The sequence below is a fragment of the Haemorhous mexicanus genome, chromosome 6 (genome assembly GCF_027477595.1).
Source record: "Haemorhous mexicanus isolate bHaeMex1 chromosome 6, bHaeMex1.pri, whole genome shotgun sequence".
NCBI lineage: Eukaryota > Metazoa > Chordata > Aves > Passeriformes > Fringillidae > Haemorhous > Haemorhous mexicanus.
Window position 1 is genome coordinate 24,616,130 of NC_082346.1, and position 26,428 is coordinate 24,642,557.

At 47.7% G+C, this 26,428-nt stretch overlaps 2 protein-coding genes and 1 long non-coding RNA gene across 5 annotated transcripts in view; 2 read left to right on the forward strand and 1 right to left on the reverse strand.

Annotated features, from left to right (window-relative positions):
- Positions 1-5,543, forward strand: part of EXT2 (exostosin glycosyltransferase 2) — a 72,084-nt gene extending 66,541 nt beyond the window's left edge. For both annotated transcript variants that reach the window (XM_059849277.1, XM_059849278.1), the window contains one exon: positions 4,108-5,543. In XM_059849277.1, the coding sequence (XP_059705260.1) occupies positions 4,108-4,246 (139 nt within the window). In that variant the 3' untranslated portion in view covers positions 4,247-5,543. The remainder of the gene's footprint in view (positions 1-4,107) is intronic.
- A 6,422-nt stretch (positions 5,544-11,965) lies between these two features.
- The window catches only part of ALX4 (ALX homeobox 4), a 43,914-nt gene continuing 29,451 nt past the window's right edge, over positions 11,966-26,428 (reverse strand). For both annotated transcript variants that reach the window (XM_059849279.1, XM_059849280.1), the window contains exons 3-4: positions 19,604-19,732; positions 11,966-17,523 (exon numbers count right to left, since the gene is read on the reverse strand). In XM_059849279.1, coding sequence (XP_059705262.1) covers positions 17,200-17,523; positions 19,604-19,732 — 453 coding nt within the window. In that variant the 3' untranslated portion in view covers positions 11,966-17,199. The remainder of the gene's footprint in view (positions 17,524-19,603; positions 19,733-26,428) is intronic.
- LOC132328908 (uncharacterized) lies at positions 17,283-26,360 on the forward strand. The gene is made up of 2 exons (XR_009486920.1): positions 17,283-17,418; positions 23,857-26,360. It is a non-coding gene; the product is annotated as an uncharacterized LOC132328908 (long non-coding RNA).

Below are 26,428 nucleotides of genomic sequence, written 5' to 3' on the forward strand. Positions count from 1 at the left end.
TAGATATTCATTTAAAGTGGATAATAAATAGTAACAACTCCTAGAGCAAATTTTCCTAACTTAGCAGTAAGGCTCTCATATCCGTCCGTCCGTCCATCCATCCATCCATCCATCCATCCATCCATCCATCCATCCATCCATCCATCCAATATATCCACTAACTGTTTTGAGGATCAGGAGAGAAGCTGGATGAAAAAAAGTGCATGCATCAGGGAATCCTTGTCATTTATAAAAGAATATCTTTGTACTGGTCTCTTTACAGTGTTGGATATCAAGAGCAATACCTGAGGTGTCAGGCAAAGAGCCATTATCAGCTTTACTTGCATCTTCCCCAAGTGCCTGACTCCTTGCTTTCTAGCATTCAGATAACAAACAGGTAGTCTGAGCTCTTTACTTGCCTAGATATCCAGGGATCTGCCTACTGTTTGTGAAACAAACAGTTTATCAGGGTTGCCACATACATGCACAACATTTAGTGTTAGGTTTCTGGTCCAGAAATAGCAGAGGGATGCCCAGCAACTGCCTGTTGGTTTTTGTAAATGGAAAAGGCTTGAGAAGTCAGTTGTGGTGACATGTCCAGGAAAGATATATAACTTACTGGTTTTGTTGGGCATTTTGACTCGTTGATTGGAGACAAAGGAAGATGGTACAGTTGAACTCTGTCTCTTATTAAGAAATTGTATTATTTTAGCAATACACTGAATCATGGGAAAGCCAACTTTGCTATTCTTCCTGCTGTCTAATTTATTTTAGATAAATAGAAGACTTTAGTCCCCAGGGTTATCAAACTCCATCATTAAAATATATTAACTGAAGAAAACTTTGAACCACGAATTCCCTTCTTGCCCTAGGTTAGCCTTTACATCAGGTCACAGAAGAAATTTCAGGAACGTCTCATCATCCCTGTATTTACAGGTGTTTAAATAGCAACAAGTTTACTGCCTTTATCATCTTTGCATCTGGCTCTCAAAAATGGACAATTCTTTAAAATGCAATCTAGAGGGCAACTGCTAGTACAGTAAATATAGCAAAGGGCTGAGCTGCTTCTGCAACCACAATAACAGCAGTGTTTTATTTAGGGCATGTAAGTATTTGTCAGAGTCAACATAGGAAGCTGTTTCCGTAAGAGGCAAACTGCCCAGGTCACAGTTGGCCAAAGGTTGCAGGTACAGGGTTACCCTGCCAAAAAGTTAGTTGGATTATAGCAGTGAGCAGCCTGATTAAGAGAGACCTTAACAAACACCAAGTTCATCCAGGGGCAATGGGGCTCTCAATTTCTGAGTTCACACAATCCTAATGTCTTATTGAGCTGAGCATGACCGCATGTTGTCAGCAAGGCAAGGAAAAAAATAATACTTGGAAGCAGACATGCCTCTGTTACTTTGAATTTGAAAAACTATTGACACAACTAAGAGAAACATCTTCCCTCCATAGTGAGATGACATCACATTCTCTTGGCTACCTAGCTTTCAGTGTTTAATGTTCTAGATATCCCTTCTGGTTTATATTGTCCAAAAGTGGCAAGGACTTCAGAATTCAAGTGATTTAGTTCAGTGCTAGAGATGAAATTTTTGGAAAGTGTCTTTCTTTCAAACATATGTTCTGGCTTGTGCATGACATTTATTTCCTTTAAAAAAGCCTGTTTCTGATCTTTGAATTTGATATTTATTTGTGGAGGGCTAACTTCTGCTTCAGCCAGAGTGTTTAGAACATACTAATTTTTCAGTTTTTAATTTTTGCCATTTCTTTAACAATGAAATGGTTTCTTGGTGGTTAAAGAAATTGTACTGTCGGGCTTAAATGGACTTGCCACCAAAATAAGTTCAGCTGTAGAAGGATCCCATCTTGATATTTTGTCATAAGACCTCAATTTTGATTTGGGAGTATAACCTCTGGAGGGAAGAGGTCAATTTTGTCTGCCCTATTCATTTAGTTTTGTCTTTTGCTCTGAGGGTGCCACTTAGTTCCGGTTGTGACAATGGCTGCTCTGATGTGGACACCTGCCTACCAGTCAGTGGGCTGAGATAACGAATTCATTTCACACCAGCCACCAAGCAGCTGTTATATTACAATGTCTTTCAGTCATTACTGGCAAAGGCAGGATTTGAACCAGTAGACTAAAAGTATTCTTGTGTTCCAGAAACCAGTGAAGGCCAGCAGCTGTGCAAACCTCTCACATGCACATCTCCCAGTGTGTCTACCTCCTTGCCTGTGAAGTTTGTGGGTTTCCTGCCATAAGGCTTCTCCAGTACACATCATGGATTAGTTAACCACATTTCTTACAAGTAACAGATTATTTGAAAGTCTGACTTTATCTAAAAATCAGATGTGTTTAAGATATCTCACGGTAGGCATCCTCTGGAAGCAACAGAAATTGCTTAATGTTCCTGGAGAAAACACTCAGTTCCGGCTGTCTGCAGGAACTATTGCAGTGAACCTTTCAGTGCTGGTGGTCCAAATCTCATTCTCTTGATGGTTCACTTTGTTATTGCAGATTATTGAACAGCTACCTGGGTCTTCACTTAAGTCCTCTCTGGTGGCTCCTTTGCTATTTCAGATCTGTACTACAGACAGTGCTTGTCACAGGAGTAGAGGTTGTATCCCACTGTACATAGTTTTCTCTTACACTCTGAATTCCTTTTCTTTTGTTTGTGGTCCCAATGATTTGGATGGGAACATAGGAAGGTATGAGGTAGGATGAAGTACGAGAGGATGGGAAGGTAGCAGAAAGTGAAGCATCTGCATTTACCTGCATTAATATTTTTTCAAGTATCGCTTCATATGAAGTCGTTTTCTGACACTTTTCTTAGGGCAGAAAATGGTCTGAATGATGACCCTTATAGCTTGAAACAGCTATGTGCTTGAGGAAATAATTTTGAAAACTGCTCTTGCTGTCCCGTCTACTTCAAAAGAGTGTTTGGGGCAGTGTTGAGCAGTCCCCATCACAGAACTGTCACAGTCAGTTGGTGTGATTGACCAGGTCCTGATGAAGAAAATTATCCTGGAGCCATGGTGACCCCCTAACCCTTCAAAGGGGTCGGGAGAGGGTGCAGTGGTTTGAGAGCAAGAGACCTGCTCTGCCACTGCCTGCAGCACTACAGTCTCTGTAGCTGAGTCACACTGCTCACTTCTTTGTTTTCCCTTTTGAATGGCAAAATAAATGTCACCTGTTTTCTTGTAGCTCTCTGTTATGTGCAGGGAGCTGTTGTCATGATTCTTGGTATCTGAATTCCTTAAAAGCTGTTTTATGTAGCAGGCAGCTAAAGTTAGCTGAGCACTGGCTGAGGTGAGATGAGCCAGGTTTTCTCTGCCTTGCTTCCACAGGTACAGCACCCTTCAATGAAAAAGTTAAAGGAGTAATGTAATGGTTAAACATCTGTTTGCTTGTTTTTTGAACAATGTGGCAGTTCTTTTCCACATTACTGACACCTGAGATTATTAAAACTGAAAGAGTCATCAGTGGTCCAGTTTTTTTGTGCTAATGTGATGTCTTATTGCTCAATATATCTTTAGTTTATTTTCCTTGTCTAAATAGTTAGTTTGTTTCATTTTATAGTTTTAATTCAGCTTCACCTTTAAATTACAGTACAATCAGCTCTGCCTATTCTCTGAGGCATGTTTATTTTTTGTGGGAAAAGATAGAGCTTCTGAAGAAGCCTGAAAAAAGACAGACTTTTTGTTTTTAGAATTCTGTTTTCACAAAGCCTTGGTTTTTGCAAAACCTTCATTATAAACGAAATTGACCCAACAGTGGCCCTTTAAGAGACATGTTGGCAGTTAATCTGTTCTGGTTTACAGCATGTACATTGCTTTAAGAATGACTGGAATTCTAGGGGGAGGGAGAAGGGAAGCTTTGACCTCCATGTGCACATGTGCTGCTGCCAGCATCCCCTTGCTCGTCTCTGTGATTAAATGGATAAATCAAAGAACACCAGCTTCTTTTCTGTTCTCTCTGCAGTGAAGCTCTCTTTTTATTTATTAGTAGCCAGCATGGCTGAAATACTTCCAAGTGCAAGAGGGAAGGTTTCTACCAGTTATTTTGGTGTGGGAGTTGGTAGCCAGCCCAGTTGTTGGAGTTCTTAATTGTATTGCTTTCCTTTTCCCCAGATCTGAATGCATCAATAAGTTTGCTTCTGTCTTTGGGACCATGCCTCTCAAAGTGGTGGAGCATCGTGCTGACCCCGTCCTGTACAAAGATGACTTTCCTGAGAAACTGAAGAGCTTTCCCAATATTGGCAGCTTGTAAAGAGTGAGACAAACCTCCATGAGGAAAACAACAGCTGAAAAGGTGCTATGAGGAGTATAAGGCCCTGAAGACAAAACTTGCTAGAGAGTGGGTTGTATCTGAGAGAGATGGAAATTATTGTTGTTGTCTTCCTTTTACATTGCACAAAGTTGTGTTTGAAATCTGGACAACTGCTTCTCTGCTGCTCGCAGAGAATTGAATCTATTTGTGGGTTCTCCAAAAAATGTCAAACACACACTTTTGTCCAGAGGAGGCTATGCATCTGGAAGAATAAAACAGCATCTTGCTCTCTGTGGTCTGACTAGCATGACTGACCTCTTCTATCAAATGTGCTGCAGGCTCTCTGGTTAGTGAGCATCCATCCATTCAAAGCAACTGTCTGCCATGTAGAGCTGTTCTCTTTTGGGAGGAGTTTATTTCCTGTGTGGCTGGTGGGCCTCTGTCTTTTGAGCTTTAACTGTTGTCTTAAGTAACTGTAAAAAATATTTTCTTCAGTAATAGGAGACAAATGTTTATTTTTTTACAACATCACAAACAAAAATCTGTCTGTTTTCACCTAGTTTAAAGAGCAAAGCAATTTGTGTTACTTAAATTATTTTGATGGAGATGGAGAGACAGCAGCCGGGACAATACTCTCCTTCAAAGCAGAGACTTGCAGGACAGAACTGCAATTGCTGCACTTCCTGTCTAAATCTCAGGTTTTCTGCTGCACTCATGCAAAAGACTCTAACTCTCTATCAGAACTAGTTGTATTATACAAAAAATTATTTGTCTTTAGTCTTCTTATATTTTTTGTCTTCATTACAAAGCCAGCAATCAGGTTACACTTTCACTTTGTAGCCCTCCATAGGGAAATAAGTTTTTCATGTCTGAATCCTCTTCAGCAAGCAGTGTACTAATTTGTAAAATACCTATATTTGCAGAAATTCCCAGTTGCAGTTTCAATGTACAGGCACATGTGTATGTGTAAGACACTGTTAACGCACACTTAGAAACTCCTGTAAGTTACCATTGTTGGAAAACTGTTGTCTTTGGTTGTAATTTAAGGAACTCATTGCCACAGGCTGAAACATACAGCTTTGGAAGTCTTTTAGAGAAGATTTACATTTCTTAGGAACATTTGAATTGTTTCTCCATATTGAAATGAAACTGAATGAGAAAATGAAATGCAACAAAATTAGAAATAAAGTTGCTTGGACTGTTACTCTTGCCCTTCAGTATAAATGAGGGTCCTAAGTTGGGCTGAGAATGCAATCTCTTTTCTAGCTCCACTAATAAAATGCTTGTTACTAGATAAGTGTGATTTCACTGTCTTTTGAAACCTCTGTTGCTGCTGGTTACAGACATCCTACTTGATGGGCTGTTTTTCTGTTACAGTGCAAGCAACCTTATTCCTCAGATTTGCCAAACCCCAAACAATAGGACAAGTGTTAGACATCATGGTTCACCCCCTCTCCTAAACTGGATACGCAGCAATGACAGAAACCAAATGAAAGTCAGGCTAGAAACAGGAAACATCTGCTCCTATTTGTCTCACCCCCACTAAGACTTATCTTATTGCCCAATGCAGTGGATGTGCTGTGAATAAAAATCATATTGGAACAATAGCTTTGAGGGGATGCTTCACTTCATAACCTCCCTGGGATGTGTCTGTGAACTGTATCATCTGACTCTCTGGGAGTGTTTAATTACTAGTAAATGTTTTCTGCTGCACTCTTTGTTTCATTCCTGACTTGGTATGGGAGCTAAAAGGATAGCTGTTGTAGTGACAACTGCTGTCTGCACAGTGGCTATCACAAGAGAGAGGAAGGTTTGTTACTCATTATATCTCCTTTGCAGCCTTTCAGGTTTATTAACATGAACCTTCTTTTTGAATCTTCCCATTGATTTATGTGCTGGTGCTTGAGCATCAGGAGATACCAGCATATTTCCCTTGAGAAGTTTGCTTTAAAAGGGTAGCTGTAACAGTGCAGTAGTCAGTTTTAGCTGTCCTTTTGGAGCTGATCTCAGCTTGGCAGGCCCTAGCAGCTTAACTGAGTTATAACACCTTCCTTACAGAGTTGTGAAGCTTCTGTGATTTTTTTTTACTCTTTCTCAGTAAACCAGTAAAAGGTTTGTTTTGCACAGTCTTAAAAGACACTGAGGACTTGAAACACTTGGTTGAATATTTTTAGATGTAGTCAGCCAAACCAGTCCTGCTAAGCTGAGGTATAATCTCCAGTCAGTAAAAAGGTAACATATCCTTGTGTCTGCATCCAGGAGCATCTGAGTAGTTTCCCCTTGCACAAAATGTCCAGTGACCCCTAACAATAATGTTTTATCCTTTGGCCTTTTACAGTTGCTTTTATAGGGCTAGCTCATTTACAACCCCATTTGTCTCTGTTTAGTGCCATGGAGAAAATTGGGCAATTGACCATAAAGGAAAATTGTAAAATTGCCTATTACTTGCTCTCTGCATTTATTATTGTGATGTTCTTGATGCAAATTCTGTAAAGGTAAGATGTAATTGTATGTCTGATTTACAATGGGAGTTTTGTCAATCTTTAAATTAAGAAAATTTTTAACTTTACATTGTATATATGATATCCAAAAAAGCTTGATAATTGTATATTAAAAATTCAATCACATGAGTGTTTATTGTATTTCAGTTCTGGAGTGGCACAAGGAAACATGAATTAATTCAGAAGGGAGACCTTCAGTGACAAGCTCTTTTACTACATAAATCTGTGTTAAACTTGAAAATCCACAATACACTTTAGAAAGATCTGTCAGTATTTTGTCTTTCTCATAACTGGAGTTTGGTGGTTGTCTTGAAAACAGAAGTTTGGTCTGCATCCCAGTCACCTTTTGGGGAGAGTAGTTGTTACTCTAATTTTATGCCAAGATTTGACAATAGCATTTATCTTGGAGAAATATGGAACAGATTTTTTTTTTTGGTTTTTTTTATTGCAAAGAGGTACAGCAGATGTTAAATAACTGTGCTTTTGAGAAGAGATCTTTGGCTGAGTCACTGAGACTGTGGAATCCAATGTGGTGGCAGCTTTTTGTTTCTAGAAGCCCTGTGGATCATGCTGCCAAAGGGCAGGGTGTGCATGGCACACCTTGCTGCTTATGCGTAGCAAGGGGGAATGTGCTGCAGGGGCTGCTCTGCCAGTCGTGGGGAGTCCTAAGGATGCATTTTTAGCATCACTAACTCTTCCTATAATGCAAGAGTTATTTCTTCCTCACAGCTTCACTGTCTTATTACAGGATGTGAAGATTCAGGCCCTAATGTTCTGAATGACTCTGTCCTTCCATCTCTAGCTCCTGCTCTGGAACCTCCTACCGTCCATCATGCTTCTGCTGGTGTGGTTCAAATATGCTTTACTCCAGCAACAAGTTTATCCCTCTTAATTATCCATTCAAGGGCCTTTTAAACTCAAGGACTTTGGAGATGCAGATGTCAAAATAATTGTGAGGTGGGATTTAAGTGATGCTCAGTATTTCTGACTCATTTTGGTTTTAGGCTGTGTTGGGGAGTGTTGAGCATTGTAAAAAGATGCTATACTGAGACACGTGAAAATGGTTTTAGAAGGGCAACTTTAATGTTAAATATACCTCCAAGATTTGATATGAATGCCCTCCATAACGAATGTCTGATACCTTGGGTACTTCTCACAGGAAGAGCATCTTTTGAGCTGGAAAGATCTCAGAATGGTTAATGGGTAAATCTGTCCAGCCCTCTTACATGGAAGCTGCTCTCACAACCAAAGCATGATACATGGAAGAAAATCTAAAATTGATGGTGCTGATGAAAAAATGGGATCAGACAGAGTGAATATGAATTTTTTTCATTTTTCTCTTTGAAGATTTGCATACTTAAATTTTATTATGACTGCTGCAAAACATGTTTTTTTGTGAACTAAAATGTAAACTGTGTAGTTCTTGTCATCCATGTATTTGAATCACAAAAAAAAAATTCTGCAAACTTATGTTTGACTTAATCTGTGCTAGAAAATGGGCAATTTCCCAATTCCAGTTGGTCCAGTTGCTAACATCAGTCTGATCCTAAAGAGCTGAGAAGAGCAGAGCAAATCCTGGCAAGTATTTTGCCTATACTGCCTTTTCATTTCAATTTTTAGGCTGAAAATAATAATTTCTGTCAAAACCTGGCAGAAAATACCAAACACAATACAAATAGGATCTGCAAGTTACCCCATGAGCAGGTGGTCACTTCAAACCTCTTGCTAACATTGGCACATGATAAAGGTAGCATTTGCTTAGCAGAAAATTCAGGTAGAACACGTTTGCTTTACTGTTGAGTCATAGGTCCTTAAGTTGCATCTCAGGCTGTTGGGAGTGCCTGTAGGACAGTGTAAGTTCTTTTTATGATGCCTGCCACTGCTGTATCTAAGTGCAAGAAATTGAGCTTTATGGTTCTCCTGCATGGGTAAGGTCAGCCTCTTGTAGCTGCAGATAAGGAAACAGAGAGAGGCAGTCGGATTCCCTTTGGAGATGTGTGGGTAAAAACAGGATTGAACACCAGTATCCCAAGCCTGGGATTTAGCAGAACAGCTACACTTTTGTCTGAATTGTTGCTTGTTTGGAGTTTTGGATTCCTCACTACCAAGGCAGAGGACTGTTAGCCTTGACTTTAAGAATCAGCAGGCTACAGCGGGCCCTGGCTTGAAGCCATTTAGAGACATTCCTGGTGCACTCTGTGTAATTTCAGCCTGATGGAAATGGCTGTAATGCAGTCCCACCTCTGCTGATCTTCAGGATTCCCCTGTCTGCAGCTTCTTGTGGTTGCTTTGAAAGTGAGTTATGTTTCCCATTAAAGGATAACAGGGACAATTGAGGCAATTACGTAGACTGGCTTGGAGCTAGCAGCACGAAGGGAGTTTTCCGACTGAAAACAGTGCTGCTCAAAGGTTCTTCCTGCAAGGTTGCCTGTTTGCTGTCTTCATTTGTCTGGAAAAGGATCCCGTAATTGTCCTTCAAATTTCCTTTAGTCATGCTAAATGCCTGTTTACTTGCATAAACAGGAAGTGCTCCTGCTTCATACAAGCATACCAACTCTGTAGTGGCCATGGACAGAGATCAGTGCAACTTGGTTATGATTTTATTAGGTCTATAAACTTGTGTCAGTGCTCAGTACCAGACTCTGTACAGGGGGGGATGCTGTGACTAAGAAAATACCAGCATAATTATTAAGTTACATCTATTAGATTTTTAACCTAAATTTCAGTTGAGAGATGCTGGACAAAGGTCAAAGCTGGACGATTTGACTAATGAAGGCATGAAGAACTTGGGATATGCAGACCTACATGAGGTTTTCCATGTGTCATTATGTAGTTTCTGTAGCATCCTGTGCTTTTAAGGATGAAGCTTATTTCTTTTAGCCCCTCCCCTCCATTCTATGCAGTGGTGGAAACCTGTAAAAATAAAAAGCTTGGGACTGACTGAACAAAGTGCTACTTACAGATATCCAGCTGCCCAGTGTGAATACCTCGTGCTCATCCAGGAGATAATCCCATAATGCCTTGGAAAGATACATGAGCTTTTCAAGCCACTGGCTGTGTTCCCTCCCACGTGCCCATGTATATATGTGCCATACACTCAAGAAAACCATTGTTTCTCACCTGCTTGGCTGGCTATTTGTAAACTTACAGGTCCTTCTTTTGTGAAACTTCTCTTCGAAGGCGAGGGGCAGGTCTCAGCTGGGTGCTGGCCACAGTTAGTGCCGGGTGCCTTCAGTTGCAGACTGATGGGAACAATAACTGCTTTGCCACACTTCATACAAACAGGGAGGGGAAAAGGTTTTAAGGAGAAAGGACCGTAAAATGAGATCCAGGAATTCAGTAAGGTTACAGCAGAAGGAGCAGATTGCTAACTCAGAGCATCTGTCTTTGCCCTGTGAGTAAGTTACGAACTGCAAAGCAAGAGAAAGTGGAAGATCCTTTCGCAAATAATAAACACTTGTTTGTCTCAGATTAAATGCAACACCTTTACATGTGGGCTCCAGCTGGCCATAAGTAGATGCACCTTGCATGGCTGTTACCTTCCTTGCCAATGAGAAGATTATTGAACATCCATCTGCCTAAAGGTTAATAACCTGCTTTTAAAAAGAGGAAGAAAAAAAGGCAAATCTGTTTAGTTTACAGGAATAAAAAATTGTTTTTCATTTAAACTGCCTGAACTTTGCCCTGCCTCAAAGCCATATTCTCCAGCAGAGAAGGAACGCGTTAACCTAGGAGCTGTAGCCACATCTCCCAGAGAGAAATTTTTCCATGTGTTTTAAATAACTCCTGTAACTCCACAAAAAAGGTGCAGCTTCAAGAGGAAAATTCACATTTCTAATCTGGGTTCTGCCACTATCTAGTTTAGAAAGAGACTCTTTAGTTCTTTGGCATCGTTTAGGCCAGGAGCAATTTCTGATGTAAACCCATACAAGCAGGATGTTACTGAAACTGGCTTTAGGCTCTCAACACTCTGAACTCTGCCAACATCTGGAGAATCTGGCTTTGAGTGCTTGGGGAGGGAAGGAATTTTTCTCCTATAAGTGAGAGGAATGGATAGGCTTGCAACAGCACCTGCATTATCCATTTCTTTGTGAGATAGAAAACAGCCATGCACCATCTGAAGCAAGCTGATGCTCCCGGACAACTGATGGAAAGGCCAAAGGGGCTCTGTGTATTTTGGTGGGTTGCTGGCAGCTGCTGGGCACCTCCTAAGCTTTGTGTGAGCAAGAGAGGCCCTTTCCAGTCCACCCAGCATCTGGGCACAGGGACTTGATTCTGACTGGTCCCAGTGCTGGTGGGTCTGTGCAGGCTGAAGGAAACAGTTTTGCAGCTGAGTTTATTGATGGAGTGCAAGCACAGAAAGGGGCCTCACAAAGCACAGATTTCCCTGCAGTGGGACAAGAGCTGTGCCCTGTGAACTGGTGGGGCCCAGACAAACCCTTCCCTTTGTGTGGGGACAAATGAAACCCAGCGGGCTCAGTCTGCCCCACAGCCCATTGAGCAGCCTCTGGCTGCAGGCAGGCACTTCTGGGAAACCCTGCAGACCCACACAGAAGAAGAGGATGGATGAGGCTTGGATGCCTCTGCTAAAGTGGAGCTGGGAGGGGAGGGAGTGTGATGGCCTGTGGGAGTATGGGAAAACACTGCCAGCCCCAGGTGTCTTCTCCTAGGGCTTCAAGAGACCTTGTGCTTGGTGCCCCGAGCATGACTGCGCTGTGTAATAGAGGTGGTGCAACAGCATGAGGAGCTGAGGGTCCCCAGTTCTGCAGCCTCTTGTTGCCAAGTCAGCTTCTCCCTGTGTCAGCTGTGATTACTGCCTCATTAAGGACTGCTTGAGAAGGGCTGGGAGACCTGCAGGACCCCTTTGAGGCTTAAGCTCTGCTGAAGCAGCCACTGCAGAGCAGTAAGCCAAGGAGACCATCCTGCTCTCCAGCCCATGGCCAGGCTGCTGAGCGGTGCCGAGGCGCTCCCGGAGGCAGCGGGGCGCTCCTGTGCCCGCCCGCTGGCTCCTGCCCAGCGCTTTGTACGGCAGAGGCAGCAGCCCGTGAGCTGCCACCTGTTGTTAATCTACCCCCGGCTAATCCATTCTGGACTGCGTCAGCAGTTCAAAAGGGCACTGTTAGTATTTTTTGCCAGCTTCAATTAACGTGAGATTTTGGAGGCCCCTCTGATCACATTTCATCTGTCATGAGTCAGGAACAAACCAGCCAGATTGCAGTTGAGAGGAGAGAAGAGAAGGAGTTTATTGCAAACCAAAACAACAACAGTGTTTGTGCCCCCTTGGCCAGGGTGACTGGGAAGCAGGGACCTTCTCACTCCTTTCAAAACCTGGAAAAATAAAAATTGGTGACTGGAAATTCCAGCCCTTCACCTCCAAAAAAAAAAAAAAAAAAAAAAAAAGAAAGAAAAGAAAGCTGCAAGTGCAATAAGTTACTTCAAAAAAAGTTAAAAAGAATCAAGCTGCAAGACCGTTTGTTCTTTTTTAATATTCCACTGTAATGAACTGGTAATACATGGTTGCATAGGCAATAACATCGCATGGCACAAACCTCATGTGGCAACATTTAAAATGATTTTTTTTATTCTTTTTTTTCCTGAACATTTTAAAAACTTTTTTATTTTTTTATATGTTCTACCCCAGGCTGTTAAGCTAAAGAGAAAAAAAAAAACAAAAAAGGTAGCATTTATACAAGGTTACAATATTTTACAACAAAAAACCAATAATATTGATTGAGGTTTGTTTTCTTTCTTTCTCCCAGTCTCTCTTTCAAGCACTGCACACCTAAACCGATATATTATTATACATTGAAAACTGTCCTTCAAAATCAGTAGTATAAAAGTCCTAGCTCTACCTACCTACCTAGCTATGTGGGGGGAGTGGAGAACCATGTTACCAGCAAAGAGTTAAGGGGGTGTAAGGCTGCTCCCTCACCTCCTCCCAGCTCCCTTCGGGAAGCTGCAAAGGGCTGAATGACTTTCCATCCAATTCCGCTCCCTTCCCATTTGGGTTTAATTTCTCCCTCGGTCTGTTTGCTTTTTGCTGTGTCAGTCAGAGCAGCAAAATAAACATGGGGCTCTGCCTCTGCTTGATTATTTTTCAATCCTTTTCCAAGAAACTACCTTTTTGCCTTAGTTTGTTTGGAGAGTGTTTCACAATGTGCTGCCCGGTCTGAGTGTACTCTGGGAATCAGGGGAACGCGCCTCCCCACCCCAAAACACCTCCAGTGCAGGAGGAAACCAGCAGGCAGCCCTGCTGGGCAGCACATGGGGTACTCCTGGACCAGGCTGGTGATGCATCCCCTCGGCTGATCGGGCAGGTGAAGCCATGCGTGCTGCAGCTCTGCGACCTCATGTGTGACACATTGTCACTGCGTGTGGCCTTTCCCTAACACCCTGCCCATGCCATGGCTCAGGCCAGGTGTGATGCAGCAAGGACATGTCACCCGGCAGGGATGTGCATTCTGGCAGGGATGGGTGCTTGTTCACACCCTGCCACGGGCTTTAGAGGAGAGGGAGAGTGGTTCTCTTTTTATTTTGCTGTCTTGGTCTTCCTCCCTGTAGGCTCTACCCAGGCAGGTGCTGGGGCAGTGAGACCTGAACTGGGTAGCATATCCTGGAGGGGGCAACTGGAGCCTGATGGAGAGCCTGATGGGAGTGCAGGTGGGTGGCACTGCTGGCAGTAGGTGATGTGCCAGGGGGCTGACCCGCCCCTCTCCAGGAGCTTGTTGAGGCACCGCAGCCCTAAGAGTCTGGACCGGGCCCCGCAGGGCCCAGCAAGCCCAAGCCTAGTTCCCCACTGGTTTCAATTGCTACCAAAGCACTAACTACTGCTTGTAGGCAAGAAGTGCCTCCAAGTGCTTTGGCAGCGAGTGGTACCCGACCACTTTTAAGCCAGTGCCAGGAACCCATGCTGCTCTTGCTATTTACATCCTCCTGGTCTCAAAGCTCTGGGACATCTCTGGGATTCCCAGCCATGGGCAATATAAGGCAGCCACCTTGTAGGATACCTGCTGCATAGCCAAGGCCAGGACTGCTTGGGAGAAATGTTTTGCTCCTCCCTCCATGAGGCTGGAGGGAGAATCTGAGTGAGCCCAATTTGCTGGGCTGCACCCACAGAGGATGCCAGCATGGGCATAGCAGGTATTGGGATGGCTGATGCTTGTGAGACATTTTGGTGGTGGATGGGGATAAAGCTTGCAGCTTTGAAGGCAAGTCCAAGCCAGGGAATTGTGTGTGATTCAAGGTATAGATTGGAGTAAAATACTAAATAAGAAATAAATAGAGAAGAAAGTCATAAATAGAATTGAAAAGTATTAAAATAACAACAATAATAATAATTAAAAAAGGTATCATCATGGTAACATGAGATTGCAAGAACAGCACTGACCCTGTGACCTTTAAGAAATGCAGTAGCTGTAGGCTGGCTAGGTTAAGATATATAGACATATATATATATATATACATATATATAAGTATATATATATATTTATACAGTTTTTCATGTTAATTTAACAGCTAGTTTTAAAAACCCTTTTAAATTAATTTTTAAAATGTGTTTGGAGTACAGATGCATGTAGCTTAAAAACTAGCAGAACAACTGCTTTTGAAGGTTTGGGAGGGACACCCCTTCCAGCATTATCCAGAAGTGTGGGCGCAGGGCACTGTGCCGGAAGGGCAGCAGCACCCAGGGAGGTGAGGCAGAGCCCGATGAGCAGGGGGGCTGCCTGCAGCTGGAGGTGGGGAGGGAGCCCTGCACAAGGGGGTCCAGGGAACAACATTCCCCTTGCCTCGTGGTGTTTTCAGGCAGGCTGAGGGCTGGGCACGCGCAGTGGTGTTTAAATTAGACTGAGTCCAACATGTGCTTTCCACATGAATTTTAAGGTGAGAGAAAGTGGGGGCCAAGCTTCTCTAAATGCCAAGTCTGCTGCCAGGAGACTCTCCTCTCTCTCTCTAACAAGACAGGGATACAGCACTTAATCCTCTGGGCTGTTAAACAGCTCAGATGAAATACTGGCCCCGTGGAAGTCTGTGAGGAAAAGCTACCTTTTAACTTCAGTAGGGAATGCAGCTAAGCTCTTGAATAGATACAGCCCTCCACTGGAGCTGCCTTTAGAGCTTGCAGGCTAAGTGAGACCTGTCTCCATATGCCTGCCTGCCCCACTGCCCTCTCCTTAGCTATCCTTTGTTGCTAATTTCCCTTGTCAGCAATAGTACTGGATTGTTTAGGCAGCAGCCCTCGACTGATTGCCTGATGACATTGGGAAGCATCAAGATCCCTAGTGTACCTGGGAAAAAGCTCAACACTGTTTAGCTGCCTGCACAAATCTGATGGACAAATGGCCTCCTACCACCAGTCCCTGGGTAGCTGGGAAGCTCAGTGGCTTCTGGGGTACCCAGTGGGGATGTATACACCTCCAGCTGGTCAGCATGATCCTGCCTGGTTCGGTGATCAGCATCACTTTCAGCATCTAAGCCACCATGCCTGAGGTCTCAGCTGAATGTTTAGGCTGGGATGTAAATCCTGGCTGCTTGTGATGGGAGAGGCCCTGGTTATGCAGATGATGTGGAGAAATGCATGCTGGCTCCCTGTGCATAGCAGGGAATGCATCTCTTAGCATTTCTGAGGAGAGAACAGAAGCAGTACTACTGGTGGGTTTTTATTACAGTAAATATATTACTTTTGACCTAGCAATAGTGTGTTATTAAGGAAGTGTATTGACATTTTAGGCGCTATGGAAATACTTGTATGGCTCATTAACCTGAAGTTGGACATTTGGTTGTAGCTTATTTGGAACTTTTTCCAAGACCACTAGATATTCCTGGACCTTAAACCACAAGATCCCCTGAGCATGAGGAAAGAGGGCAGGGTGACAAACCAGTTTTTCTGGGAGTAGTATGCTATAGTTCCCTTGCAAATCTTGGAGATGGCTACCCCAGCTCAAGCCCAGCTTGCAGAGCTACACTGTGTGGCTGGTAGTGCTCAGCTGACTTTCAGCTTCTCCTTGGAGGTATTTCAGTGAGGTAAAAGGATGTTCCAAAATTATTCCATGCACTGTGGTCACTGAAAAACTTGTAAAAGGTTTAGCCTTGCAAAGGAGATGTTACTTAACAGCTCTGTGCAGGTAAGAGCACTGGGATGGAAAAGCAGAGAGGCATGTTGGTTCACACAAACCAGAGAAGCTCTGGTCTCTTCTACTTCCTCTGCAAATGAAAAGAATCTGAGGTGGCTGGAGATGGGGCAGTATCACCTTGTTCTTCCCTGAGCCCCTGCCCAGCCTGTTTCCTTTGCTGTCCCTGGTGCAGAGATGTCTGCAGCCATTGTGTGCAGCAGGGCACTGGGGTGGAGGGCTGAGGGAGGGCCTGTCATTGCACATGTCTGACCCCAGGATGAGGTGTATGAGGAGTCTGGTGGCCTTGTGCCACCGTGGTGGTGTGCTAGTGCTTGAGCTCTTTCTTAGCGCAGTCTTTCTGGGGACTTGCAGATTTACATAGCAGTTGTGCCTCCCTGCCAGAGCTGCTGTCTCTAAACGGAAGTTAATAATTCCCGACCCAGTGAAAGACAGAGGAAATCTTTTCCTGTACCACCATGCTTGCAAGGCTCAACATAGAGTATGACTAGGGAAAGCAAAACCCAGGGACTCCCCGGGGCATCGAGCCCTGCTGGAAAGCTTTTGTTTGCTGGGGTGTATCTCCATCTGGGTCACCAGAGAGCTGGCAAAGACTCTCAGCATGATAACACCATGCTATGGTGGGTAGAGGGGCATCCCCTTCACAGGCCCCTACAACTCTGCTTCATCTCAGAGTACAAGATGGAGTGGGAGCAGGGTAGAAGGAAGTGGGCTAATGTTGCCTTTTTTCTGGCTTTGGTTATCTTCCCAGCCCTGTTCCCCACTCAGCTGTGGGAAGTTGTAGCTCCCACTTAAAATGATGTTGGCAGTGTGAGAGAGTCTCTTCGCTGGTGCCAGAGTCCCCATCCAGTCCCTTGCCCAGGGCAGAATGTGTGTGTGTGTGTGTGTGCGTTTGTGTGTGCGTTTGTGTGTGTTTGTGGATGGGTGGGTGGTGGGATGGGAGAAGCTGCTGAAAGGCCAGTGCGCTCTTGCTCTTTGGAAAGGCATGTCTGGTGTCAGAAAAAACAGCGGAAAGAAAAAATGCCCAGGTTGTTGGGGAGGTGGAAATGAGAAGGGATGCACCCCATCCCAGATCTTGATGGAAGAGGTGCTGCTCCACAGCCTCCCTCTCCCTGCCTGATCCCAGGAAGCTGGGAGCTGCCGCGTTCATGCTGGAAACACTCCACTTACATTAACATATGTACTTTATATGCCTAGGGTAGCTAAAAGTGCTGCATTCAGATCCCCGAGGAGGCAACTGCTGGCTGGAGTCCAAGCGGATGGATTTACTGGGCTGTCCCCACGAGCTCTCTCCGTGTCTGGCGGGCACCGGGCTGCAGCCCTGTCATGTCGCCCAGGAGATCGCGGCGCTGTGCTCCTTTGCTTTCATCCTCAGGGCAGCGATGCTGGAGGTCTTGCGGTCCGGCTCGCTGTTCAGCTCGTAGCCATTGAGGCTGGGGCTCATCCCGGCTGTGCCGAAGAGGCCACCCATGTGAGTCTGTCCCACGTGGCTGCCGGGCCCGGAGACTCCAAGGAACTCGGAGACGCCGCCGGCCGCATGGGGGTGAGCATGGGGGGACATGCAGGAGGGCACCGTCTCGCAGGGGACCACGCAGGCAGGCACAGGGGAGGCTGCTCCATTGTTGCCAATCCAAGAGGGGTTCTGGATCTGGGGGTGGGAAAAGAAACGTCAGGGCTGCCCCATGCAGGATATTTTGGGCAGCTGGCCTGAGGGAATGGGCTGTGTCCAGCCCCGGCCTGGCAGGGCAGCCGAGTGGAGGGACAGCCAGCGAGACGGGCATGCGGTCCCGTCTGCCGGCGCCTGCCAGCGGCAGCACCCTCAGCCCTGCTGCAGCCGGCAAATCCACTCCAAAACTGTATGCCAGCCTGGACAGGGGCAGGGAGGGCAGCAGGATTACTCACAGGGAGCAGGATTGTGCTCCTTCTCTGCCACAGCATCTGTTTATTTATTCCTCTCCCAGACACTCCTCTTACTTTTTTTTGTACCATGAGCACTTTTCTCAGCAGAGGAAACTTTGTGTCATCCATGGTGTTTCTGTGGTCCTACTCATTGCAGAGGGATCAGGCAGAAAGCGGTGCTGTGAGGCTGCTCATGCACCATCCTTCTCCAGCTCGGGGCAGCTTTGCCTAGGCAAGGTCTATTTTGTACCACACAGACATGCCTGTGGGAGCTGAGCCCCCAGTGCACGCAGCTTCATTGCCCTTCTACCCCAACAGGGCACATCCCAGCAGCATCACCCACCCTGCTGCAGAGCAGAGCCCTGCAGGGCCACCTGGAGAGACAATCTGGGATCCTGCAGTGCCACTCATAAAATGGTATTGCAGAAGAAGAGAGTAGGGCTCAGTATTTGGCAGTGGGAATGGGTGTGCTGCAGCAGGGGGACACATGTGCATGCAGGATGACAGCAGGGAGGAGGTGAGCAGCTGGCTGGAGCAAGAGAGCAGAGGGCCCTTCATCCCACTGCCCCTTTGCACTGCTTGCCCTTGGGCCCTCTCTGATCTCTTACCTCCTACAAATCGCTTTTCAAATTTTGATCTCTTGTGCTGGGAGAGGAGGGCAGCATGGAGGGAGAGAGCAGTGTAAGTTACAAAGGCAAGAGAAGGACATGCTAAAAAGGCTGCTGAGAGTGTTCTCTGCTTGAAAAGCTGCTTTGGCATCTCAGCTGTTTCAAAAGGGTTTCTTGTTCAGTTTATGGGAGACGCCAAGCGGGAGAGAGGTCAAACACTCCCGGCTTGGCTGCGGGGTAGCATTGGTACAGCACTGGCTGGGGAGGCAGCTGACAGACAGGGTGTCAGGGAGGGAGGGCTTCCAGCAGATCTGTGAGGACAGTCAGTTTCAGAGCATCATGCCTGCAGAATTGTGCCCTTGAGCAAATTCTGGGTGGTGGGAAGAGGAGTAGAGGAAGGCGGGAGTGCTTTCTGGGGCACAGCCTAGGCCTGGAGCTAACAAACCCCAGTCTGCCTGGCATCATCTGAAGTGTTGTGAAACTGGACCTGGCCCAATGTTTAGGAGGCTATTGTGCTGACAGGTTTTCCAAGACAGGAAGCTAAGGAGGGAAGGCAACCCTATCACTTGCTTCCAGGGTCAGGGCAGGAACGGTTTCAGTAGGACTCAGAAGCAGCCTCAGGTACCCCAACAAGGCTGCTCTCCTCCCTTCTTCCTTTGGAGCATAAATCTACAACTCCCTTGGAAAGCATCCCCAGATGTCACCAAGTGTGCTGTGTGTACCACAGCCCATCACTGGGAGATTGCTGTGGGAGTTTGCCAGGGGAAAAATGCTTTTATCCAACCACCATGTCCAAGGGACATCGAAACCAGACGCGGTCACAGGAAGCCTCCCTGGGATCTGCTATTCTTTAGGCATGAATTAGTCTATTGGATTTCTTTCAAACCAGTGGGAAGTTAGTGGGCAGCAGCACATGTGATAGGATGTGCTGAGCAGGGTGACCTGTGCCCAAGGGTGCTGCTCTATATCACATGGTGCTGGGCCTGGTACCTGCTTTAAAGATGGCTGCTCTGGGCCAGGGCAGGAGGGAGCCAAGCAGAACACCTGACTAAAAAACTGCCCTTCAGCCCTTCAGTGCCTGGCAGTATAGCCCCGCTGTCCCCGCAGCCTTGCCTAAGGGCAGGTGGATGTGCCTGAGAAGTGAAGCATGGCTTGGGGAGGACTGGGACCAGAGGCAGCGTGTCCAGCAAGCGCAGTGCCCAGGCAGGGGAGTGCACTCACCTGGGCGTAGTTCTCAGCACGGGTGAGCAGAGGCAGCTCGTAGGCGGTGGAGAAGTGGGTCCGGACCTGCTGCATCTGACCGAACCGCTCCCGCTTGCGCCACTTGGCTCGCCGGTTCTGAAACCACACCTGGGGAGAGGCGACAGCAGGGCTGTGACCAAGGGCAGCCCGGCAGTGGCTGGTAGCCCGGCAGCCCTGAAGAGCCCACCAGAGGGCAGGGCCACACCAGGCGGGTGGTTTTGTGTGGCACGGAGAAGGGCACTGCTCCAGACACATGCTCTGCAGGGGAGAGACAGTCCTCCCCTGCTTCTCCTGAGGGTCTGGGGCCAGCCTGCGCTCCTAGAAAGGGAACACTCCAAGCAAAAGGGGATGGCCATCTTCTGGTGCACAGCATCTCTAGGGACATTCCCAGCTCTTGCCTCTCACAGCCTGATTTGCCCTGGAATAGCCCGTCTTCCTCTCACCCCTAAATCTGTGTTACCCAGGCTCTGCCTGCAGCTCTCCTGCTGTCAGCCAGTCTCAGAGGAGAAGTGTGAATATGTCTGTGTGTGCTGCTACAGCAGTGATGGGGCTTTCCCCAAGACTAATCCTGGCTATGATGACGCCATTGACTGCAGCTTGCCCTTCTCACCAGCTCTCTCTCTTTTCTTAACCACAACAAGAAATACAAAGCCAAACACCCCTTCCCTCCTTAGCTGCAGGAGAGAACAGGTGTCCTTCTATAGCATCCTTTGGTTTACACCGCGTTTTCTTTGCAGGGTTTGCTACTCTTTACTTCACAGTGCTGCTCAGATCCCTTCAAGGCAAAGACCAAAATTCTGTTTCTGCTCTTATTTTTACTGGCTTGACATCAGTGTGGATTATTGCACTGTTGTCAGCACCATTGCTCCTGATTTGCATCAGCCTAGGAGAGATCAGAGCCTGGCCCAGTGTCTTCAAAGCCTCTTGAAGCTCGTGAGTCAGGGAAACACATCAATCAAGAGCTGCTTTGAAGGCACTGAGAGATGAGGGCGATCACCAGGGGCTGGGTTGTGCAGGTCACGCCAGTGCATGAAAGGAGCACTCCTAGAGCCTCTCAGCTCTGCTTCGAGTTTTGCACGGTGACTCGCTGCGGGGGGCCAGAGAGGGTACTGCTGACAAGTAGCTTGGCCCTTCCCACGCCTGGCCGTGGGGCAGCTTCGCTGCTTGCCAGGCACCTGGGGAAAGCAGACACTGGGTAGGAAGCTCATGTCTTCGCAGGACAGCAGGAAAAGCCAGGTGCTCGGCACAGGGTAGGATGGCAGGACAATTTTTGCAGGGTCAGGAATGCTGTGGTACCTGCAGCCTGAATCAATGCTGCCAGAAGCTGCTGCGGGGAGGGATAAGGGGTTTGGTTTTCTGGTCTGAGCTGACCTTCCTGCTTGTGCTGGAAGACTTGTTTCAGGCTCTCCTGCTTCAGTTTCTGCCTTCCACCACATAGACAGCCTCGTGCTGGTCTCTCGCAGCCAGGCCTGTGGTATGAGTAGGCAGCTGAGGGTCTGGCCATGCACTGGGCTCTGCTTTGGGCAGGGAGCCGACAGTGCAGCTGCCAGGCACGTGCTCCTCATGTGGGCTGTGGATAGCACAGGGTTTGGTGCCCGGCCCCATGGCCATGGCAATGCCACTGGCATGGGCTATCCACAAGCTGGCCAAAGCAGCAACCTGCTATCAACCCCCTACCCCAAATCAAAAACCCTGTGAGTGTTTTCAGTAGGTGCAAAAAGCACCGGGAGAAGCATCCTAACGTTATCCCAGCTGCGCACACGCTGCACATGCAGAGCGTCCTACTGGAGCAGGTTTGATGCCTCAGGCATCTGTCTGTTTTTCTTCTACCTCTTCTTGGCACAGCCACTCCAGCCCAGCTGCAGGCCAGTCCCAGGGCTGGCCTGGATCACGCCGCTTTGATCTGCAGATTCAAAGTTAGCGGTGGTGACCTGGTTCCTCCTCAGGCGGAGGAGGCCCCGCTGTGCACAGAGGGGTGCAGAACAGGTAGGGAGCAGAGTGCTGGCTGTGCATGGGGCTGGGATGAACATATGCCAGGCATACACAGCCCTTCCCTGTGTGGGGAAGGCCCCGGCTGCCTTGCCCGCCTGAGCATCCCACCTGGGAGCAGGGCGGCCGAGCTCTGGCCCCCATGGCAGGGTGTGGCTCTGCAGCGTGACCTTCGAAGCCAGCAGTGCAGGGTCTGTGCCCTCTTCTTCCCAGGGCAGCACAGCAGCTGCCTTGACAGAGCACAGTGAAGTCTTGGCCTCTGCTCTAACACATTCATGCATTGGATTGAACAGGGCAAAGTGATTTAAACTGGCAGTGCCCAAATTGTCACGTGGCTGGTGGGCTGGGATGATGTGACAAGTCATCACATTAGGCTGAAGAAGAAGAATGTCTTCAGTCCAAATGCTGGTGTCACAGGCACCGGAGAAACTCTGAGAGCTGACAGGGAGCTCTGAAGCACTTGTGGCAAGGTTTGGACTGCTTTTTAAAGCTTTCCTTTCTCCTCTGGTCCAAATCCTTATAGGCTTCTTGGTATCTTGCAAATGGGTTTCTCCAGGCCCCCACAGTGCTCCGGGGAAAACAAGACAGGCATGGCAACGTATAATGTGAAAATGTCAGCAAAAAAACCTCAACTAATCCTCAGTATTTCCACAGTCTTAGAAGACACCTGCTTTTAAAAAGCAAATCTAAACCCAAACAGAAGTTCATTTTCCTTTCATTGCCTGTCACTCCTTGTCAAGAGCGGCTGTTGTGGGATGGGAATGTGACAGCGGAGGTTGCAGTGGCTAGTGCAGCATGTTCTCTGGGGTCAGGACGGGCTACTTCTGCTGTGCAGGGGCCAGCAGTCACTGTGGACTGAATCTCAGTGTTAGCAATTACAATAGGAGTGTATGATAATGTCCTGTATCTGTCTCCTGCAGACAATGCTTTGATAAGCCCTGATGTATCAAATCAGCCTTGTAAAAACCTACAGAACAGAGGATGTTTCATGTCTCCATAAAAATTCGGCTATATGTGGTACCTAAATCCATATGCATACACAGCTGATGTGCTGTTGGGGGTGGAGAGGTCAGAAGTGGCCTGAGACAAAGCAAGGAGGCTCCTCCTCACTCTCTTGCTGCCTCTACCCTCACACCCAGTGGGCACTGCCAGTCTGCCCCTGCCACCAAGCCCTGTGTGCCCTGCACAGGGCACAGGTGGATGGGCTCAGTTGTGTCTTTACCCACACCACTGACCATGTCTGGATAGTTTGGGGCTGCATCACTGATTTGTCCTTCCTCCAAGTGTTTTCCCCTCTCTCCTACCCGCGCCATGGCAGTGGTGGGTGAGGCTGACCTCTGCACATGTGCTGGGCTGGTGGCAGCTGTGGGGTTGTGCTCGTGCCCTGTGCTCAACACACCTCACTGCATCACTGCTCCGATGCAGGTGAGAGCTGCCCACCATGCTCAAGTCTCTTGTGCTTTTACTCTCTTGTGGCAGCCTCAGAGCATCCATTCTCCCCATTCCTGTCCTCTCACCCTGCTACCCTCCTCTCTCTGCTCAGCCTCTATCTGTCTGTGTTCAGGACCCCATCCCTCTGTGAAAGGCCAGGCTGTCTCCCCTCTTGCCAGAGATGGACACCAGCCCTTTGCTTTTCATACTGCAAGAACAGAGCCAGAATTCATCCTTGAGTGCTGAAACTGGACACCATTTTATCAGTGGCCTGGAATGGGAAATTGGAGCCTGGGATGAGAGAATTGAATAACTCGAGCTTGTTTTCATTTCATGTTTAATTTCCTGCAGGCTTAGCTCAGTCTTTCCGCTCCTTCCACCAGCCTCCCAGGGTTTTATGGGGGAAAAGGGATCAAGATATATTACTTCTTGCTCTGCTTTGCTTTTTTTCTTTTCTTTTTTTTCCAAGGCGGTGATTTTGCTACAGCGGAGTTTGACATTTCCCTCTCACTTTCAAGCCCCCGCCGCATCACAGGGTCACCACCAAAAACATTTCATTAATGATCCCAGCAATCATAAAGCTGGCTCTGAGGGGGGCTGGCTGAGGGGTTATATTCCCGGGCTGCGAAGCCTCCTTCCAGTCCCATCCCTTTCTCCTCTCCCAGAGGGCAGTCCAGGAGGCAGTTACTGATAACCCAAGAGAGATGGGCAGCCAGGGCCAGGCTGGCATGGGCTTGGGATGTGCCTGTGTGTGTTTCTGTGCAAAGGGAAGGAATAATGTGTGAATACATGTGTCTGCCTTGTTTTTCTAGTGCCACTGCCTCAGACATCTGCTGCAGACCTGGATGAGCTGAAAGAGCCTCAAGCAGTTGCTGGTACCAAGCAGAAGCTCTTTCTGGGCTCTGCAGCCCCAGACATGGAAGTGGAGAAGACAGGAATGGGATGTACATGGTGCATAGGACCTGCATGAACACAGCACCCCCTGTGCAACCTTGCAGGTTTGTCGCTGAGCCATAGGAACCTCTTCCTGGCTATGTCTCTGCACAGAGCTTATGCATGGCTCCCACTTTGGAAAACAGGGATGTGCAGTATCTTATTAGTACATGGAAACAAGGGGCAAGGTTGTGGGGAGTAGACAGGAAAATGTTGCACTGCATCAGAGGGGGAATTAGCTTTGACATTGTCAGACACCAGTACAGATGGCTGAAAACTGAGGCAGGCAAGGAAATGGAGCAGGAGAGGGGCCAGGCATGGAATGCCACTGCTTCACAGACAGTATGGTCCACCTCATGTATGCTGCTGGCATGGGCTCTTACCCAGACACCAAAATCTCCGGCAGCTACTTCACTAATGAAGCATGAGCTTGGGAAAGGGATGGAAAAATCAGAGCTGCAGAGCCTGTCTGGGCTCTGCATCTGCTCCTGCCTGCAGGGCAGCTGGTTATGCTCCCCAGGAAGCCAAGCCTGGCCAGAGGGGATGACCTCCAGCCGAAAGCTGTAATAGGGAGGATCACACCTTAAACCTGTGCCTTGCCTTTCTGCCATCTTGCTTTTCTTAGTTCAGCTTTGCAGGCAGCTGAAGTTGGCCTCCAAAAAATCATTCCAGGGCAGGATTATCCCTTAGATGACCATATCTTCCTTGGGAGAGGGGCTACTGAGCTTCCCTCAAAGCCCATGGGGCTGCAGCAGGTGTGTGCCCAAACACCCCACAGCAGCCAGAGCCTTTCCCTGTGCAATGGAAGGTGCCTGAGTAGCTAGTAGCTCTTTGGCTTGTAGGGGAAAAATAGTGAGGGGCTGGTGTCTAATTTGTGATTTCCACCCTCCAGCCCCTGGTTCTTGGTCCTTGCAGTAGGCATTTGCTTCACCATCAGCCTCCTGAGCTGCAGCCCCATGCCTGTACCCACTCTTGGGCTGTGAGCTAATGGCCCTTGATGCCACGCTGCTGGTATTGGAAGACCCCACAGAGCAGAACTGCCCAGGGGTGGGAGACCAAAAACAAGGCTAAACAAGGCTACACAAGCTATGGAACAACCCAGAGGTGGAGACAGGCACTAGGTTGATTCACTAAGGCTTTAGTCTCCAGGAGCCTCCCTCATGGGAAGAGCAGCCCTGTGCCACCTCAGACTGCACCTCCGTGCCACTGCCATGCCAAGGCCACGCAGCTCCCTAACCAGCAGCTCAGCCCCTGGGAACACATCTGAGATAGCAGCACCTGGGCTGCCTCTGGGCCTGCCCAGCCTGCACCTGCTGCTCTGGGCACCAGCCTGCTGTCCCTGCTCTCCAGTGACAGGAGTGTGCTGTGCTGCTGACAGCACGGCAGGCCCGCACCACGAGGTGCTGGCCTGGTGCCAGCCCACGGCCCAGCTCACCGGGTCCTTCCCAGCCGAGGCAGGGAATGACTGAAATGCAAGTGCTTCCCCCTTTCACCATGGGGTAAGTGTGTGAGCAGCCAGGCCACTCAGACAAGCCCTTCAGCAGCTCTGTCCCACGAGCCCTGTCATCGCCATCCCAAGTGAGAGGTGGCACTGGCAGCCAGGCTGTTCTTGGCTGCCTGTGGCAACAGGCCACTGGCACGCTTATCTCAGAGAGAGCTGAAATTCCTCTTTGCCAAATATACTCCTGGCTACCTAGGGAGCTCTTCTGCCCTCGGCTGAAGTGTGATCCAGTAGTAAAGTGGGGCAAAACCCCAAAATGAAAGGTTGTATGTAAGGAATGTGTAGATTGCATCTGCCTCACCTGCCCTGGCTCTGATGGACAGCCCTTCACACTGCCTGGGACGACACAGTAGCTGCAAACCCTGGCTCAGAAGGGAGCAGGAGGAGCTCACCACCCTCCAGCACCTCATTCTCATTCCTGAGCTGAAGGAATGTCATGCACTGTGCAGCCAGTAACCCGATGCTATGCCTGGCCTCCCAGGAGACCCCATTAGCACTTGTGGTGTGTTCTTGGGAAATGAAGAGCTACATGCAGTGGCACAAGTGAAGAGCTGATGTTTGTAGCACTGCCTTGTTCTGCCCACCCCGTGGTGCTCAGCATGCTGGGCCAATGGGAATCACACTGCTGCCTGCTGAAACACAGCCATGTCCAGCCTGAAGAGAAACAGCTGTGAGGAGGAAGAGCACACCAGCCCTGAAAACCAGTTCAGGCAAGCACTCAAGAAAAGTTCTGCTTCTGGTTGAATTCAGAAGTGAATGTACAAACTAAAATGGACTTAAGCATGGATGTGGACTTTATTTGCAACAACTACTCATAAAGATTAAAGCAGAGGCTGCCTGGGAGGTGGGAATATTCCTGGTATTAAAGATAGAATTAGGTGTCTCCATGGGCCAATTATTCTTGATGCTTGTGCAGGTTCTGGGGGTGGTGAGCTGCCAAATGCCTGCAG